The sequence below is a fragment of the Puntigrus tetrazona genome, chromosome 6, assembly GCF_018831695.1.
Source record: "Puntigrus tetrazona isolate hp1 chromosome 6, ASM1883169v1, whole genome shotgun sequence".
Lineage (NCBI taxonomy): Eukaryota > Metazoa > Chordata > Actinopteri > Cypriniformes > Cyprinidae > Puntigrus > Puntigrus tetrazona.
Window position 1 is genome coordinate 1,687,499 of NC_056704.1, and position 20,349 is coordinate 1,707,847.

Here is a 20,349-nt window from a genome sequence, read left to right on the forward strand (position 1 = left end):
AAAATAGTGACAACTAGCCCCGGTGTGTTCTGATGCATGGAGCGAGCGGAGCTGTCCAGGTGCTGAAAAGGAGGTAAGGACATGCACCGCTCTTACAATGAACAACAACCAATGAAAAGTTGTCTCTGGCTCTGATAAACGTGATCAGCAGAGGTCATGATGTAAAGCGTGAACGCGGAGGTTCAAGTGATTTTCCAGGGCGCTGCCCCAAAATCCTTCACTCAAGTTCAAGTCGGTCTGTTCTCTGTTGCCACCTCGTGGATGTCGGTGTTCTTCCAGACTTCTCGTGCAGGGTATACTGGGGCTGATCCACAAGTCACGCAATTAACGACAAAATCAATTCAGAAATGCTGTTTCATTACAATACAGTAAAAATCGCTTATGGTTCCCCTCCAAAATAACAATGAAAGACCTGAGCTCGTCCTCGTGAGGTCTCTCTCTCTCTCTCTCTCTCTCTCTCTCTCTCTCTCTCTCTCTCTCTCTCTCTCTCTCTCTCTCTCTCTCTCTCTCTCTTTCTCTCACTCACCGGTTTCTCACTCCCACGTTATTTTGACGTGTGTGTATATATATATATTTTACTCGGGGAATTAAACTTCATGTGTCAGATGGCTCGAGTCCTTATAATAATCTCGAGACAAACCCGTGGATATTAACCGGTGGAAAAATACAGCAGAAGTGAATTTTGGGAGATAGTCCTGCGCGTCGCCTTTTGAAGGATAAACACCGACTCAAGAATTGGGCGCTGGATGGATTTTTATTTCCTTCTTCGATCTCCTGCTTTTCTGACATCGAGCGTCTCACGGAAACATCAGGCGGTGTGAAACATCCTCCCGTTTTCCCCTGGATTTTACTGTGACACCTGTGACTTCGCAAGGTAAGCGCTCACCTTCTGCGTTTCGATCTGAATTCAAGCCCTTTTTCTTTTTCGGAGGACAAGGACAGCCCGTTTGAAAGAGCGCCTCAAACTTAAGCGCGCGTTCTTTTTATAATCGATCATAACGAATTCATGTGCAGATGTAAACCAGTTTGAGCCGATATTGGGATCTTACAGAAACGGGTCTGGCAAAATAATGATCTAAAAACATGGTGTAATTTAACGCATGAGCGGCGCAATGATTTCTGGCCACATTTGACTAACCCCGACAGTGATTGATGCGCGTTATTTGAAGATATTTAAAGATCATCTTAATTGAGAAATCAATAAGTCGCTCTTTTTTTTCTATTTCTCTCTTTTTTTTGGGGAGGGGGGCGAGCATCGGTTAAACGGGCTGAGCTTCTGACCTTCTGTAAAATCATCTGACACAAAGAAACACATTTATCATCGTCACCTAATAATGCGTTCAGAACGATCGTTTCCGTCCCGACTTCGTCGCCTTCGTTACGCCGCGGTTGAAGTGAGCAGATTCTTCATTTCTGCGTTTTAAACGGTTGGATTTAAAGAGCTCGTTACAGAGCCAATTAAGTCAGACTTCACGGTCTGCTGCGCGCCGGAGCTCAGAGGCGCGTCTGGACCGCCGTCCGAAAGACCAACTTATATAGGTCGGGTTATTTTCGGAACTTACCTACAATTCTTTTCGTTATTTCTTGACGTGACAGAACACGAGACAAATCATCCTCGTGACGGGGGAGTGAATTACTGCCGTGGCGGATCACAGACGCGTGAAATCATGCCGGAGGTTCCTTGAAAACAAACCCGCTTGCTTTTATTTTTTTTACCAGCAGCCCGCGAGACGCAGCACGGCGTCATTTGGTCTTATTCGTGCCGTCACTTTGTTTTGTCCCGATTCTCTGTATTTTCCCGTGCAGCGTGGGGTGTTTTTTCTTCAGTCTGGAAGCTGTGAGGTGTCTCTGCTGGACCGATGGCGTCTTCTGCACCTTCTTCCTCGGCTCCTGATATGGACCCGAACGCGGCTAATTTACGACAGCCTGCCACAAGTAGGTCTCTCTGGATAACGCGTTTTTCACTTGGCTTGTTTACTCCGTGGGGTGGCGATGTTCATCACTGCCTTAAAAAACACACAGCGCCGTGTGAAATGTCTATTAGCTGACAGAGACAGCTGAAATGATAAATTAACTGATAGATAGATAGATAGATAGATAGATAGATAGATAGATAGATAGATAGATAGATAGATAGATAGATGTTAAAACGCAAACTCCTAATTTAGCTTTTTGTTAATAATTATTATTATTTCAGGATTAAACTGAAGGAACTGAGAAAGATGGATAAATATATGATGTGTGCAGATAATACTATTACTTATATATACGATTATTTTATCTCTTGTAAAAAAAAAAAAAATTATATCATTTTCTATCATGAATTCAGATACGGAGATAACAAATAAAATCATATTCTTAATTTTACTCTCGAATAAGAGCATCCTGCTTCTGGCTAATTGCGTGTAATTATGGTACCGAGCTCGTAACAATGGTCCCGCGTTTTTGCTACGTTTTTATGGCAGCTTTAATAACAGCAATCAACCATCGTCTGCTCTCAACAGTCCCACCTTAATGGCGTAATTACAAAAATTACCCGCCATCACGGTCCGGTTCACGGTTCCCTTTTTGATTTAAAAAAAAAATGCACGAACGAAAAGGGTTTGAACTGATTTGATAGGCTTTAATAGACCTTAGTTTGTATTTGTGCATATATGTAAAAAATAAATAAATAGAAATAAACGCAAATAAACGATGCAATAATATAACGACGTGGTATATATTTTATGTTATATGCATTTTGTTATTAATCCATGTTGTCAAGAGAATTATATGCTGTGCTGTTTTATTGTGTGTGTGTGTGTGTGTGTGTGTATGTTCTGCGTGTTTTGCTATTATCTCCCTGCCGAGCTCTATCTCACGCTCACTGACCTGAGGGGCGCGCGCTGTCTCTGCCTCGCGCTGACAGCGCGCGCCCGGGGCAGATAGAGCCAGATCTGCCTCCAGACACAACCCACCCCGGAGGATGAGATCGATTCATATCAAAACGATTGATAACAGGCCTAATGACAAATCTGCTTCGTTTCCTTACCTATGCGCATTTCATCCCAACGCGCTATTTTGTTTAAATAAAAAATGCAACGTTATGAATATCGTTGTGCGTGCTTTTCGATATATGAGAATGCTTAATGTTGCGTGTGTGTGCATTTTTGTTTCATCGGCATCTGCCTGGTCACTAATGCTGGAGGTCATTCGTGGTATATTTTCTCTACAGTCTCACTGTATGACGGCTGGCAAGTCAAACACAAGCGTCTCACTCAATTAATTCCGAGACCTCATTTCATGCCCGCTTATTTTAAACCGCCTCTTTGCCGGATGTGTGCCACCACCTATTAGCTGCCTGCCTCTCCGATAGCCTCTATTGATTCCTTTCAACAACAAAAAAGAAAAACCTGAAATAGACACAGAAGAAGAAATAAAGCCACAGAGCCGGCAAAGACCCAAATCTGTTGCGCACATTCATTGCCTTCTGCGTCAGTGCATGTTGACCCTGCTTTATCAGGCGCACGCATCCTCACCCACAGCATAAAAAAAAATAAAAGTGAATTATAGGATGTTGAACAGCTCTCCAAACGTCTCGTTTTAGCCTGCGACGCGTGGTACGGGGTTGCGCACGGATGCACGAGGAAACTGGGCATGAAGATCTGTGGTAAGTTTCAGCCAACATCATTTTCAGTCAGTGGGTCACTCGAGGTGCCAAAACCAAAGGCGCCTTTATCCATGCTGTCGTTGCTCTGTTGACCCAGGTGTGAATGCATTTGTGCCCTAGATAGGGAGCAAGTGACTGTCAGTGCGTCTTTCCATCACAACAAAGGTCAGCGAGCTGATATTTACCCTGTAGGCTACTGTGTGAACAGGGTCTTAGTCTTTTGTTCCTCCGTATCGCCCCTTGTTCGCTCGCGTTATTATATTCCTGACAAAGGAACAGAAATCAGCCCGAAAGGAGCGAGAGGAGAGGAACAACAGCCCAGAGAGCGCCGAGAATATCGTCAAGGTCTGGATGGAAATACTCCCTCGCGGTCAGTTAGATAGGTTTTCGTAACCGGATTTGTTCTACAGTGAAACTCTATACATCAGGAGAAAAAAAGGGCTGTCGGTGTTGCTCTCTAGTCTATTAGTTTCCTAGTGGGTGGTTCTCTGTCTGCCTCTCTCTCTCTCTCTCTCTCTCTCTCTCTCAACGTGTCTTTTTACGCTACGCTGCTTTTTATAGCCTGCTAAAAGATGTAAAGAGGATTGGGTGTTTTTAAGACGATGACGTCCGGGAGGATGTGGCCATTTCTCCTGGTCAACTTTAAAGCGTCTCATTCACGTTTCTAAAGGCGGATTTAATTTCTCCTTCCTTTTGACACGCAATGATATCACGCGCTGATTATCGCAGCTAATTAATAACAAAACGCACACGCGCAGGGAAACGCGTAATTATCAGTCTTAAACCAAATCGAGCGAATGCGTAAAGAGAGAGAGAGAAAAAAAACGTCTAATAAAAATATACTAATAAAATGCATTTTTTTTCCTTTGTGAGTTTTTTTTATTTATTATTTATTTCCTTGGTGAGAGTTCATGCAGGAACAGATTTTGGTTTAATCGGAAGAAACGGAGAGTCGCCGAGTGATCGTAAATAATCGTGCTATTTAATCAGAGTGTGTGTTTTATTTAAATCGCGTGCGCGATAAACACGCTTAGCGTGCTCGCGAAGACCAAAAAGCCTTTGGTCTTTAACTTGAGAGAAACAAGAAAAATCCATTTCGATAGGCGCAATAAAATCGTGTCGCCTATTGATGTTCGGCGCGTCGCCGAAGATTTACGGCATCGAATAGTCATTAGCTCTTATCAGAAGCGAGCCTGAATGAGAGAGACGGGCTGCACGGTGGGCAGATGGGAGTATTAACGGGGGCTGTTTTCTCTGATAATATTGTGTGATATCCCTCTCTCAAAATGAGAGAGATAACCTGCGGGCCCTCGTGACCGAAAGACGGATGCTCCGAGGAAAACCTGTTAAATATTGAGAAACATTCATTATAATCCATCCAACCATCTATGACCCATGTCCTACAAAATTTAGTGGCTCTACGCAGTTCTCCATAAATAAAACCATATAGCATATGAATTATGATTAGCTCTCTTTCACATAAAAAATGTTTTGATTATTTGGGTTCCTCAAGGAGTTCCTTGGTTCTAAAAAAAACATTTTTGGAATGCGAAGAACATCGAATGGATTCCTGAAGGTTATTCGTGGAACATCCGATGCCAAATAGAGAACCTTCATTTGTAATTATCTTCTAGTTTTGCCTAAAGCCGTCCGTCCGACCCTATCTCGTAGGGTTTGTCCATAAGATGCTGCGATAAACCCTCCTCGAGATACAGGAGCTCGGGGTGTACTGAACGTTAATGGCGTGGATCATCTAGTCAGTCGAGCAGGATCCGTGAAGGATGACAGACCCAGACTCAACAGTGTCTCGCATCTAAACACACACCCTTCATGTCCTCTGATGTCACGGCTACAGTAACACCCCTGAACCTCCACCAATCCATAAATAGCTCTGTCCTACTAAAAGTCCAACCGCCGGAATCACCCTTAGGTATAAATATCAGAGAGCGAGCCTGCTGTTGGTCGCTTGCGTTAGAGCAACCGGTTGGAGATACAACTTTCCCCCTCTGGCGTCCAGGATCGAGGCTGAGGATATGTTTTGCAATTCTTCCCCGTGTTGTAACGACGCAGGCTTCCTGCAGAAGAACAACAGCCTGGATGAGAAGAGCCGGATGGTGGGCGCCTTCAAGGAGAGCGCGAGGAACCAGATGTCGTGTGACAACAGCGAGCGCTTCACGCGCGCGGAGACAGACTTCTCCAACCTGTTCGCTCGAGGTAACCACAAACATCGCTCTGGAGCATTATACGCGCCAGAAAGTGTTCGGCTTCTGAATCGAATGCTTTGTGAATCAAACACTTGAAAGATAAAGAGAATAAATTTGATTCCTCGTATTTGTAAACTACAGCTATGAACACATATATCAGCAATACAGATAGATAGTATACAAGCACAAATGTTATCATTTACTGCTTATATTTTCGCTGTTCGTTACCTCAATAAATAATGAACATGAACAATATGAAGAATTTATATATTTTAATATGCATTGGTATTTTTTCTTTCCAACTTACATATCAATAAAACATTTAAATATTTGTTTTAATTAATTAATAATTATTTTTATTTTAGACATTTTTATTATTTTTATTATTGACACACAAATGATGCAGATTCTTGAAATCTCTTTATTTTAAATTATATTTTTCTTAACCATTTTAAAATGAGAACCAGGTTTTATTTTAAGATTAGATAAAAAAAAATCCAATGTGGGTTTTTAGACTTTTCACCTCCGCAATATTCTTCTTCTTATTAAAATTATTATTATTATTGCTTCACCTGTCAACGCGTTGTGCGTAAACCACAGACATGTCAAATATGCCGACTCGCTTCAATCCAGATCTGCTGCCCGCTAAAAATGGCGAGGAACCCACGATCCAGTTTCTCCTCGAGGTGGTGGAGATCCTCACCAACTACGTGCGCAAGACCTTCGATAGATCGACCAAAGTGCTGGATTTCCATCACCCTCACCAGCTCCTGGAGGGGATGGAGGGCTTTAACCTGGAGCTGTCTGACCAGCCGGAGTCGCTGGAGCAGATCCTGGTGGACTGCAGAGACACGCTCAAGTATGGAGTCAGAACAGGTACGGGCCCGTCCAGCCATCGCTTACTCCCAACATGAGCTTTAACTTACAGCTGATTTCTGATGACAGAGATTTGAGCCGATTATGAGATTAAACGGTGATTCATTTATGACAGGCCTTTCCTTTTTATGCACTAAGCTGTATCCTGATCAGTTTTGGACATTGTTTACAGTCGAGCAATTTAAATCCAACGAGTTTTTTTATTTTATAATTTTATTTATAGGCAATAGGAAAGCAAATAGAGAAGGCCAATGATATCTAATGATCACATTTATATATAGTACTGTACAAAAGTAAAAAAAAAAAAAAAAATTGTTATATAGAATATAATTCTTTTATTTAGCAGGGGTGCATTAAATTGACCAAAAAGGACAAAAATCCTTTTCACTATATATATATATATATATATATATATATATATATATATATATATATATATATATATATAAAGACAGAGAGAGAAAGAGGTTATTTATTGGTAATTATTTTAGATTATTTATTTTTGATATTATATATATATATATATATATATATATATATATATATATATATATATATATATTTAGTAGTGAAAAACATGATACATACACACACACATATATATATATATATATATATTTTTTTTTTTTTTTTTTTTTTTTTTTTTTTTTTTTTTTTTACAAAAGAAATGAGTTATATTAGGTAGTCTAAAAAAATTTCACAATATTACAGCATTTTTGATCAAATATATACAGCCTTGGTGATTTTCAACATCAGTCTTTTGGTGTGGTTGATTCATCTTACGATATTAAATAGTACGTGTTTGCAATGTGTACTTATAGTTTCTGTAAAACCTCTTGTTCTCAGGTCATCCCAGATTCTTCAACCAGCTCTCATCTGGTCTGGACATCATCGGTCTGGCCGGAGAATGGCTCACCTCTACCGCCAACACTAACATGTGAGTGACTCGAACCCCCCGACCTCTCGTCCTCTCTCTGGGGTCGTTCGGCAACAACAACACGTTGTCTGTGTTACGTATGTAAGTGTTTCCGTTGCTCAGAGGTTATGTAAAGGGTTTGTTTGAACGCTGCGGCTCGAGGCGCTGTCTTTGTCAAGGCTGTATCGAGTGCTGTGTCTGAATGCTGTAACCAGCGCGCTCGCCCTCGGGGCCTGTGAGATTGCATATTGATCAGCCCCGTAGAGTTACACATTTCACTGCCGATATAAAGAGCAAATTGAACGGTGCTGTTCTATTGGACATTTCTGTCTGATGAGTTGCTGATGCGATTTGCAAAGAAACGGTATAGATCGCACTGACACACTGAATATTTTCCTTTCCATGTAAATGGCAGAAAACACATTGATATTTTTTTCAGGGAATATTTCTTTTTTTTTATTTTTTTATGGCATTTTGTGTCCTTTAAATACACTTATAAATGTTCATAATGTTAATGCTAAAATACAGTGAACACTTTTGTACCTATTAGATTTAAATGTGCACACTTTAAGGACTAATATGGACCTTTAAGGTATCAAAATGGACCCTTTAGGTACAAACATGTCTGTTTTGAAAAAGTACTGCCCCGGTGACAGCTTTTGTACCTTTTTTTTTCTGAGAGTGCACTGTACAACTTCTACATTTTAAAATTTACCTCATCTTGTGCCAGTGTTACTTCAGCATCATTGAAATATTAGCGTTTATTTATATCACGAATAAGTTTTTACTTATGTGCATATATTTATATTATTACTATAATTTATATTTTTATATTAGTATATATTTATATTAGTTTTGCAATTTTCAGTAGCTCTTATTTATTTAATATATTACAATAAACATTTTTTCTTCTTCGAGTTTTTGTTTTAACCGTGAAATTATTATTATTATTAACTTTTTTTCAATTTTAATTTTGGTTTTAAATTTAGTCCACCAAAGCCAGGCGTTTCTGCTGAGAATTGATTCATCGTGCGTCTTTTTTTGTTAAAATGTCGTTGCGTTATTAGTTCATATTACCCTACTTTAGCAGGTTGCTATATATTAACTTTACAGTGGTTTTTGTTAAAGTAAATTTGAGTCAAATCCCTAAAACGTTGTTATAGTTTTTGGTAAAGCTCCGGCCATAAATGAACATAAATCACCCAAATTATTACTAAAAAGAACAAGCATTTGTGCAGCCGGACATTTGGACTAATATCCCTGTACTTAGCAAGCCTTAACCGTTCCCCAGATTAAAACTAGCCCCTTCTTCAACTACACAACAGAAGCTGATGGGTTTTCTCCTCAATCTTACGCTGCTGCTTTTAGTGCAGCACTGAGGAGTCTTACTAAAGCACTAAAGCACAGAATGGACTTGTACCAAATCTATTTAACAGCCCATTGATTGCGTGTGACTGTGGGCTGGTAGGAAGTGTGTGCCAGCTGGGACCAGCCAGTCGAAGAGCGTGTCCCTGCGGGCCGAGCAGTCTGGCCATCGCATTTCGCTCCCGGAGGCCATTTTGATCTCAGAGGACCGAGCACTTCATTACAGCTGTCTTTCTTAATATAAATAGAGAGCTTCTTATAATAGGAGTCAGTTAAGATGAAAAAAGCCTTGTTAAATTGCCGTAACTATGAACAATGGGTTCTGGCAAAAGGAAATTACTTTGATTAATATCCTCTTAAGCTAATTCATGCCACGTATGGAGAGGAAGAGCTGGGTTTTTCGCGTTCGTGCCGCGTTCGTATCATGTTCACGTATCACATTTGCAAACTTGCATTTCTGTAGCGCTTGTTTCTCAATGGTGTGACGTCGAACGTTCGGTCTGTTCCATCGTGAGCTGCCTACATAGGCAACCTTTTAAGGCGTCGTATATGAAATCTGTTTGAATAGATCAGCATAGATATGTTTATCAGCATAAATATGTTTCTCACAGACTTTCAAGGTCATGTGTAAACTTAAAACACAAAATTAGTTTAATATATATATATATATATATATATATATCATATATAATCATATATATATGATATATATATATATATATATACATCATATATATATCATATATATATATATATATATATATATATATATATATATATATATATATATATATATATATATATATATATATATATAATAATGATACTGTGCAATAATATTCTGCAGTTATTTTTAAAATTGAATTTCACCATTAAAAATGACACAGTAAATTTGTTTACTTATACATAATTTTTATGAATAAAGACAGAAATATTCTCAAAAAAAAAGATGGATCTTCTTTTCTCTTCCATACGAAGGAAAGTCATAAATTCTTGTCAGTGCGTGAATGTCAATCAAATAAATTGCAAATAATGACGTTGTTCCATTTTTCGGTTACATATACTTCAAATCTCTCTGATATCTATATCTAGCATCTCTGTATTGTAGCTCGGCGTTTCTGCGACGTTTCGTCTCGACCCGCTCCTTTAACAAACATCACAGCTCAACAAGTCATGTATCGTCTAACAATTCACTTTGAATTTGACTTTGCTTGGTCGTTCATGTACTTGGAACCCATAGTTACGATATTTCCTTCTCTGCTATTAAGGGCGCATATAAAAAGGTATTCCCAGAGAGCTGTCTAACAAGTTCAATGTAATATGGCAGACAAACCAAGAGCGTACGCTTATATAATCGTTGCCTATTTCACCCTGTGTGTGTTTGCAATGTATTTTAATGCCATTGTCTCTATAATCCGACGCATAAAAAGTCACCACGATATTCCTTTTGCACACGCAGCACAGATACTAAGTTTTCAGAACGGCTTGCAGTGCTGTTGTTGCTTTGGGTTATGTGATTTTTTTGCCACGTTATAAATAAAGGATGTCCTCGAGTGCCGCTGACATTTGAGAAGTCAAGAGGTGATCGATGTGTCGGCCGGTTTTTCTGCATCAAACCTTGAGTTTCGCCCCCTCTTCATGTCGCACAAAGCACCGATACGAGGTTAAAAAGCGCTGCATTTGTATCTGAAGGCGGATGGAGCCCGGCCGGCTCTCGTACATGAAGCGCTAATGGCAGAGGTGTGTTCGCTCGGCGGATGAGAGCGTGGGAGTCTCTCTGGGAGGAGGATGTTGATTGGTGCTTCACTCCGAAGCTGAAGCATTTTTTAGAGTCTCGGGATAAACATTTCTCCATCTCTCCCACGTGATCGTCGTCGTCTCGCTTCAGGGATAAAGCTGTTCTGTCGACCTCCCACCGCTCCATGCCCCGTTTTTGAAGGATTTCACCTGCAATGTTTGGAAACGTTTCATTTGATCGCTGCTGAGAGAGTCGCTTCTGCTGTTGCCACACACACACACACACACACACACACACACATTGAGAGAAGAGAAAGGGGAGTGTCCTCGTGTCTGAGTCAGTGAATGGACGGGATGCAAATGCTGCTTATTCTGTCATTATTCACCGTGACTAATTTAGACCCATTATTTCTCATCAGCAGTGACACACAATGACCGGCAGCTAATGGACTGACACACACACACACACACACACACACACACACAACTACCCCTACACCACTAAAATAGCTTCACATAAGAAGAAAAGATATTTGCATTATATTTCAGTCATATTTCCAGCTGGTTGCTAGACTTTAAGGTGGTTGTGTATGTTTCTACAGTGTTGCTAGGTGGTTGCCAAGGTGTTTCGGGGTGGATAATATAGGGACCTTTAGCTCTTTGACAAATGATTTTCAATGGTTGATATGGCAATAAAATTCTGATAATATTTAATGCATAATACAGTTAATAGAAATCATGCATCACACTTCAGAAAAGATTTTCTTACTCTATATTTGTATTGTTTCGCATCACGAATATCGAATAATTTTTTAATGAACCTTTATTTGAGAAGCAAAATTACATAAAAATAATTTTTGCTTAAAATAAGAATATTGCCGACGCAATTAATTTAAAGAAAACTAAATAAAAAAATCTCCCATCCCATTTTTATGCAACGGAAAACAATACAGAAATGATTTTTTGCTATGATATAATTGATAAGATAATCTAGACTGTGAATACAGTTTTTAAAAAAATTAAGATTTATAGTTCACTTGACCAGGGTGTCGTGTTTATGTTAAAACATTTGATTATGATTTTGTTATTCAAACGTATATCACGCGATGCATTTTAATTTCACAACATAGGTGAATATATAATGCATATATAATGCAATAACGCATTGTGCATTCAGGCAGATATTAAATTTCCTGTTGGTTTCTCCTCCTTTGTACACGAAAATGTAATTTGTCAAATCCAACACGTGTTGTAGGCCTACGCGAGAAACATTGTTCTATTTCTACGACATCGTGACAGCTGGAATCATGTTTTCTCCGCGTGTTATTGATGATTCCCCGTTATTTTACTGTCTCCAATCTTTGTTCCTTTTTGTGACGGGGCTGAACAATGAGTCCGCCCGAGGCTGTTCCGTGTCCTAGTTGTGCTCCATCACACGTTCGTCCACATTCGTCCATCCTTTTCTGTGAATGAGACGGATTCGTGCTGAAGCGCGCGCGGGTCTTATCTCGCGCGCGCAGCCGTTGCCTCGCCTGTCCCCCGTCAGCCCGAACTCCTCCGTTTAGACGGACAGATAGCCATCAGAGCACTGACTCCCTTCATTAAAACAGCCTGAAATGAGCCCTTATCTGGTCTATCGCGGCCGTCTTTTAATTAGCGATATTCAAAGCGGCCGAGAGGGACACAATGCGTCTCTGATGGAACAGCGCGCGATGTCTGCGGGGACTGCGATAATCTGAAGCAGCTGTTGGCAGATTTTGACAATTTGCAAAAGTGGAACGCTAATATAACGTTGCTTCAATGGCATGAATATGAACATCATAACCAGTGTCTAAATTTTCCATTTTCAGTCCAAAATCGAAGTAGAGTTATAAAAAATAAATAAACTAACAAGCAAATACACGTTGTCCGCCATATTTGCTAGACGCGATTAAGCTCTTGGTTAAGGCTGGAAGCAGCTGCGGCTACTGCGCATGCTCACATCAATTTCGTATGCAATTTCGTAAAACAATAACTGTTGTTGCATTATTTTAGGTTTAGGGTTGGGGTAGGTGTAGACCTTAATAGCTCTGCTGCAAAAAAACAAAAAAAAAAAAAAAAACAAACAAACATCAGACATCATTACAACATTTGTATTTATTTTTTTCTGGTTGCGACTTGGACTTGCATTGGTTTTAATGGAAACCGAAATGGACCCTGTGGGTTTTTGCTGATAATTGGTCGCCTTCTGTTGGTGTCTTGTTAAAATAAATGGATTATAAATGTCCTAATGGATTAATTCCTCAAAGCACTACAAAAAAAAAAAAATTAATGGTTTTAACGCTTAAAAGTTGATGGTAAATGTTTGAAATCGTTAGAAAACAAACATTTGTTTTTATTTAATTTCAATTTCCGGTTTTAGTTTATGAAAGTGCAATGTTTCGATTTGGCTTTACTTGCGCAAAAAAATTGGCGCAATTCGTAAAATTAGGGCATGCACATTATATGTACACGAAAACTGCGCCAAATAATTTCGTATCACGTGTACTGCATACGCCTATTGTATGCACGTTTGACGTATCATATGCACGCCAGAGTCATTTTTTTTGCTTATCAATACCACAATTTTGGGGGGAATGATCCACACTTCCGATTCATCAACCGCAATATAAATAAATAGCATAACTAAAAGTACAGTACTATTTGCTCTACTGGTGTTTATGAATACGATGATAAAGTTTTATGAAAATAAATAAATCTGCACAATTAAAAAGCAACGAGCATTTATTTGTACAGTTAAAACAACCAATAACACCGGAAGTCTCGCACATAAAATGTACAAACGGTTATATTAAAAACAAGGAGGATACGAGAACTAAACTTAGAGATAATTTTCTGCACTGTAAAAGATGATTGTGCCGCCAGTAGCCTAGCCTAAATAAACGTTTTACAAGAAAATATAAGTTTAGTCTTTATCGGCTTCAAGTCTCATGTGACCAAATATGGTCTTCCTGTGTGTCGCTCAGGTTCACGTACGAAATCGCTCCGGTGTTTGTTCTGATGGAGCAGCTGACCCTGAAGAAGATGAGAGAGATCATTGGCTGGCCTAATGGGGACGGCGATGGACTCTTCTCACCAGGTACACCGCTCCATAACAAACCCAAAAGACATGATTTGTTTTCTAATGCTGTGCTTTCTAAAAATAATCTTAATATTTTGACGCTATAATGTGAATCTGTTCGCAGGTGGTGCCATATCAAACATGTACAGTGTGATGGTCGCGCGGTATAAGTATTTCCCGGAAGTCAAAACCAAAGGCATGTCTGCAGCACCACGGCTCGTGCTTTTCACTTCTGAACATGTAAGTAGGCCTACGCGCTTTCACTGAAGGGAAGCAGAGGATTTGTCTCCCTCTGGGGTTCATATAGTACACAGACAGCACTGCATCTCGAAAAAAGCAGTCGTCTAATTTGCCAGGAACGCGTAAAATTACCTCATTTGATGCAGTGCTCCAAAATATATGAGATATTTTCTATTTCACATTTCGGATTTAATGCACTTACGACAAAAGCAGTCAAAAGTTTTGGTTTTAATGTCAAAAATAAATATTTCAATTGTATAATTTAATATGCAAAGGACTATAACAATTATTACATATTCTATTATATACATTATATATTCTATTTAATGTCTAAGAACTGCAAATTAAGTCCTCCCCCTTTCTAAAAAAACAACATCTGGCTCATGTTAACGTTTTCTTCTGTCTGCTGGCCATAATTCTAACCTCGAAAACCAACTCGAATTTCAATCGACAGGACTTACTGTACAACTGCATTAATTTCGTGCTATCTGATTGTTTTTTACAGAGTCACTATTCAATCAAAAAGGCAGGATCGGTGCTGGGATTTGGCAAAGAAAACGTAATCCTCCTGAAGACAGACGAGAGGTATCATCATCTTTTGAGCTCTTACTGCATTACTTTTTATTTCAAAGCTCAAGTTTTATGTCCCTAGCAAAATAGCTTAAACTTAATTGGCCGTCTCGTTTCAGAGGGCGTGTCATACCCGCTGACTTAGAGGCCAAGATCATTGATGCCAAACAGAAGGTAAGTAGATGCTCTGTTCTGCGTTGCTAAGACATGTGAGCGAGTGCATTTAACCTCAGTGCCTGAAGAGTTCAGTGGATCGATACTGGAGCAGGTATTCTCAAGCTGATGGATGATTTAAGCTCCAAGCACTAATACTAAGTCTCTCTGTTAATAAAGTGGGAAGTTGCTGTTAGGGCACTCCCTTAGGCCACGTACTATCCAGCGAATGTCATTTTGAACGTTTGTTTTAGGGTTACGTGCCACTGTTTGTGAACGCAACGGCTGGAACCACAGTATATGGAGCCTTCGATCCCATCAACGACATCGCTGACATCTGTGAGAAGTACAACCTGTGGTTGCATGTGGATGTAGGTTTGATTCAGATACAGTATATTACATTTATGCAAAATATGCATTTCCAGCTTTCGGTGCTTTGATGGATCAATATAATAAAAGGAGCATTGAATAAATGAACGAATGCGTCTTAAATTATTCGGTCAACTGTGTTTGTGCGTGTCTAGGGTGCTTGGGGAGGAGGACTGCTGATGTCCAGGAAACACCGTCACAAGTTAAGCGGCGTTGAGAGGTATGTGAAAATCACACGGGATGACTGAGTATTAAAATAAAGGTGCGGTTCGACCCGAAAACCCACATGTCTGTTTGTTTCAGAGCAAACTCAGTCACATGGAACCCCCATAAGATGATGGGCGTGCCACTGCAGTGCTCAGCCATCCTGGTTCGAGAGAAGGTGAGACGTCTATATACATGACTGTTAAGACCTTTGGGGTCAGTAAGATTTGTTTTGTTTGTTTTTAAAGATATTATTACGCTATTAAGACGCAGATTTGACCAGAAGACATTCGTAATCAACAATTTCAAACCAGCGCTGTTCTTTTGAATGTTTCTGTTCATCAAAGAAACAAACCAGGGGCATTAACAATAAGCGGAAAGGTCTCCTCAAATCAGCATGTTAGAATGATTTCTGGAGGATCATGTGACGCTGACAACTGGAGCGATGATGCGGAAAATTTAGCTTTGATCACGGGAATAAATTATGTTTTATATATGGTGGATTTAAATAGAAAACAGTTTTTAAAATGGTAATGTTTTTATTGTTCTTACTGTATTTTTAGTCAATTAAATGCAGCCTTTTCTTTCAAAAACAATAAAGTGCCTCTATTATCGGTTCTGAAAGGTTCATATTTTGCTTGCAACTATAGTGCACTTTAAAACTTTGCAGGATGTTTCCATTCACTTAGAGCTGCGTTACACACTGCATGGTGATTTTCAAAAATCCATAGTAGGGACACTTTATAAATCCTGTACTAAACAGATCAGTAATTTTAATATGCACGCACGCACCAAGCTCATTTGCGTAAATGTGTCTGCTAAATGAGTTTGTGTAGACTAAGTCGATTCAAATCCATTTAAAGTTTAGTTATACGGCTACTAATTACAGGAGATGTGTTTCTGTCGCAGGGCATTCTGCAGGGCTGCAACTCCATGTGCGCTGGATACCTCTTCCAGCCAGACAAACAGTACGACGTGACCTACGACACCGGCGACAAGGCCATCCAGTGCGGCAGACATGTAGACATCTTCAAATTCTGGCTCATGTGGAAGGCCAAGGTGGGTCACAACAGCTGCTGTTATGCCAATTCAAATCAATTAATATATAGCGCTACTCACAATACACATTGCTTCTAAAACAGCTTCACAATAAAATTGCGATGTTTCTTAATGCCCTCATGCCTTACGTTTGCATTTAGCAGTTAGAGCTGGGCAATAGTAAAGTTTACATTTAAATAAACAATCAACCAGGTATTTACAAGGATATTTGAGTACACTGTATGCATATGGATAAAGCTGGACACATTATTATGTCCAACATTATATATAGTACTTGGTGATATATTTAGCAACAACATAGAAAAAATTAGGTAGTTGAGAGTTGCTATGTATATGTTGCTTTATATATATATATATATATATATATATATATATATATATATATATATATATATATATGCACACAAAGAAAGTTGGATATCTGCAATAATAACAATTTTCGCAACAATATAAATAATCACCAACCCAAGATTTGCTATGCAGTATATTTCTTTATATATATTTCCTGTGTATACTGTTTGTATAATTATGCATTTAGGTGAAGTGTTATATATGCACTATATTTTTCAATAAAAAAAAAAAGCAATTATGTAGTTATAGCAATGAGTGTTTTGCTGAGAAACACAGGTTTTTATTCTGACTGGTGTATTTTACTGGTGTAGGGCACAATCGGGTTTGAGCAGCACATTGACAGATGTCTGGAGCTTTCTGAGTATCTCTACAATAAAATCAAGAACCGTGAGGGATATGAAATGGTCTTTGAGGGCCAGGTTTGTATCAGACACACGCATGAAAAATAGACCGAAAAAACTGCTTGCCTAATACTGAATATAATGACTTTTCTTATTACTTTCTTTTGTTCTCTGCAGCCCCAGCACACAAATGTTTGCTTCTGGTATATTCCTCCAAGCTTGCGTGGCATGCCACATGGAGACGAGCGAAGGGAGAAACTGCACAGGGTACTATTAAATAAAGTTCATTTTGCATATTTAGTTTTGAATCATTGGTTTTGAAGCTTATATCAAAGAGTCTGATTTCAGCAAATGCATTTTAGCTTCATTATGTAACACTTTTTTTTTAACTTTCTTTTTTTTACTTTTTACATTTCTAAGGATTCACCGCTACACTCTTAAAAATAAATTTCCCAAAAGAGGGTTAGCCGTACAAGAACCATTTAGGGTTTCCCAAAGAATCAGAATAGTTTTGAAAGAATACTTCATCTTAAAATGTACTCCCTTGAGCCATCCAAGATGTGCATGAGTTTGTTCCTTCATGGGAACAGATTTGGAGAAATATAGCATTACATCACTCGCTCAGCGTGAATGGGTGCCGTCAGAATGAGGGTCCAAACAGGCTAAAAACATCACAATAATCCAAAAATAAATCCAAAGCCATCATTAAGACGTTGCTTCTGGTTAAAATAAATTTCATAATCTATAATAGCACAGTCATCTCATCTGAATCAGGAGAGAAATATGCTCAGATCAAGTACCATTTACATCCGAAAACAGTCCTAAACAAATGTTTTCACTGAAGAAAGTTGATTATGGACCGGTATTTGGGCCAAAAGCAGTGGTTTAAGGTTAAAACGAGACTTTGATTAATGAACTAAAGTCATGTGGATTGCTTGTGGAAGTTTTTGTTTGCTGGTTGGACATTCTGACGGCACCCATTCACTACGTTCCTACGAAGAAACAAGTTCTTTCGCATCTTTTCTCTATAGAGGTCCCTGGATGTTCTTCGTGGAACCATCAATGCCAATAATAAGCTTGCTGTTGGTTTAATGGTAGTTGTACATTACATGTATGCAAACATTTGCAATTACTTTGTAGAAGACGCGTTTTGGTTGTCGTTTCATTCTATTCCAGCACGTGCCCCCGGTTTAAAGGGTTTCAGGCGCTTTTACGAAGAAGCTTGCTTCATTTCTCTGACTCCCCCGCAGGTGGCGCCGAAGATCAAAGCAATGATGATGGAGTGCGGTACAACCATGGTAGGATACCAGCCGCAGGGAGACAAGGTCAACTTCTTCCGAATGGTCGTCTCCAATCACGCCGTCACCAAGTCCGACATCGATTTCCTCATCGACGAGATCGAGAGGCTGGGTCACGACCTGTAAGAGCGGAGAGCTGCATCCGAGGCTCAGGCGTCTCGACGGGACGGTCATGCGGTCTGCGCATTTAATGGCTATGTTTTTCGTCGTACCGTGGTTCCGATATGTTCTGTCCGTCTTCTCAGTGTCTTTAGATCTTAAAGATTGCATAGCCCGTATAGCTACACGGTCACCTTATAGCATAGTTTAAATCCATTGGGATCATGTGCTTGGGATTGTAAATACAATATAAAGACAAGCAAAGACGCGCCACCCTTTTAACGAAGCTCGAACCCCTTTCTGTGTAGTAGTGGGGTCTGTGTGTAAACCAGTGGTTGATCTGTATTTCAGTGTCGTGTTTCCTAAACTAACCTTGTAGTAGGTCATGTAAAGTGTTTACTCAACACCTTTGTGAGGTGAAACGTAAGTATTACAATTTCAGTTTAAAAAGTACTGATATAAATCTATAAACAAAGACTTTATTTATATTGTGAGCCAGCGGTGTTAAAAGATATTTCTCTCATTTGTAACGGTTCCTCGTTTGTATTTTAAGACAAGTTATATATATATATATATATATATATATATACTCAAGCAAGTTTAGGCTAACGTTTATGGTCCAGTAGTGTACTTGTGAGCCAAAGACAGAACTAGTGCCATACATTTTACAATATACTCTTTGAAATAAGCAAGCGTATAAATTATAGTATAAATCTATACACATTTATATAAATATGAATATATTGTATATGTTTGTCGTCGAGGCCCTTAACTCTGTGCAATCAGTTAGTGTAATGTTATCGTGTGTATCTTTGACTGAATGTTATAAGCAATCCTATCAATTATATGACGGTCGTTAGCTACCAGATGTATATTACTGATTATTGATATTCAACTCAGGCGATTATAGCATCATATTAAAAAAAAAAGAAAAAAAAAAAGATAAGAAATAACAAAAGAAAACAAAGCACAAACGTAGAAGGAAGACTGGAAATGTCCTCAGGATGCTGGGAGATTGTGTTCATATTCATATTTATTAAAAGTTCATTGCTATGCTGTATTTAGATTCAGCCGTTGTCTTTGGAACATGTGAAAGATGTTCTCTATTTGTTCAAAGTGTATCGACAAATGCACAGTAATCTTTTTCCTCTCTTGCTGTAAATTGTTGACTGTACATGTTGAATGTGAGGAGGGCGATCTGGTCTCCTCAGTAAGGCTGGCACTTTAAAATGCAATCACATTATATGTAAACCGTTATTAGCACAATAAAAAAAAAAAACTATTAAAGTATTAGAATGTTCTGTTAGTCGTCTTTTTAAAATGTTAAAATATTGCACCTTTATTTTGAAGCATACAATAAACTTGAACTTCACACTGAGGATGTGTTTTTGCTTTTATTTCATTCTTATTTTAAACTGGCTCTTCTCAGGCTCAAAAATACGAACAAAAATATTTAAATATATCTTAAAATACACAGAAAAACGACAAAAATGTTTCTCAAATTTATTTTCAAAAATATAATTTTCTAGCATTATATTGGCCATTATTTGCCACTGAATATAAAAAAATAAATAAATAAAAATAATAATTATATATATATATATATATATATATATATATATATATATATATATATATATATATATATATATATATATATATATTTTTATTTAGTTAGGCTAAATGAATATATATATATATATATATATATATATATATATATATATATATATATATATATATATATATATTTTTTTTTTTTTTTTTTTTTTTTTTATCATAATGGTATCATAATGCTGCTATATATAAAAAGCCATA

At 38.5% G+C, this 20,349-nt stretch overlaps 1 protein-coding gene across 2 annotated transcripts; it reads left to right on the forward strand.

The window, feature by feature from the left end:
• The first annotated feature begins 531 nt into the window (after window positions 1-531).
• gad1b (glutamate decarboxylase 1b) lies at window positions 532-19,909 on the forward strand. Of its 2 annotated transcripts, XM_043241795.1 has the most exons (17): window positions 532-874; window positions 1,807-1,935; window positions 3,587-3,649; window positions 5,720-5,863; window positions 6,487-6,729; window positions 7,576-7,666; window positions 13,753-13,865; window positions 13,972-14,087; window positions 14,593-14,672; window positions 14,777-14,831; window positions 15,065-15,181; window positions 15,335-15,399; window positions 15,483-15,561; window positions 16,293-16,442; window positions 17,105-17,212; window positions 17,312-17,401; window positions 18,385-19,909. In XM_043241795.1, the coding sequence occupies exons 2-17, from the start codon at window positions 1,860-1,862 to the stop codon at window positions 18,556-18,558; spliced, it is 1,764 nt and encodes a 587-aa protein (XP_043097730.1). In that variant the 5' UTR covers window positions 532-874; window positions 1,807-1,859; the 3' UTR covers window positions 18,559-19,909. The 2 variants fall into 2 exon arrangements, with proteins under 2 accessions (XP_043097730.1, XP_043097731.1); XM_043241796.1 differs by lacking the exon at window positions 3,587-3,649.
• Window positions 19,910-20,349: the final 440 nt, after the last annotated feature.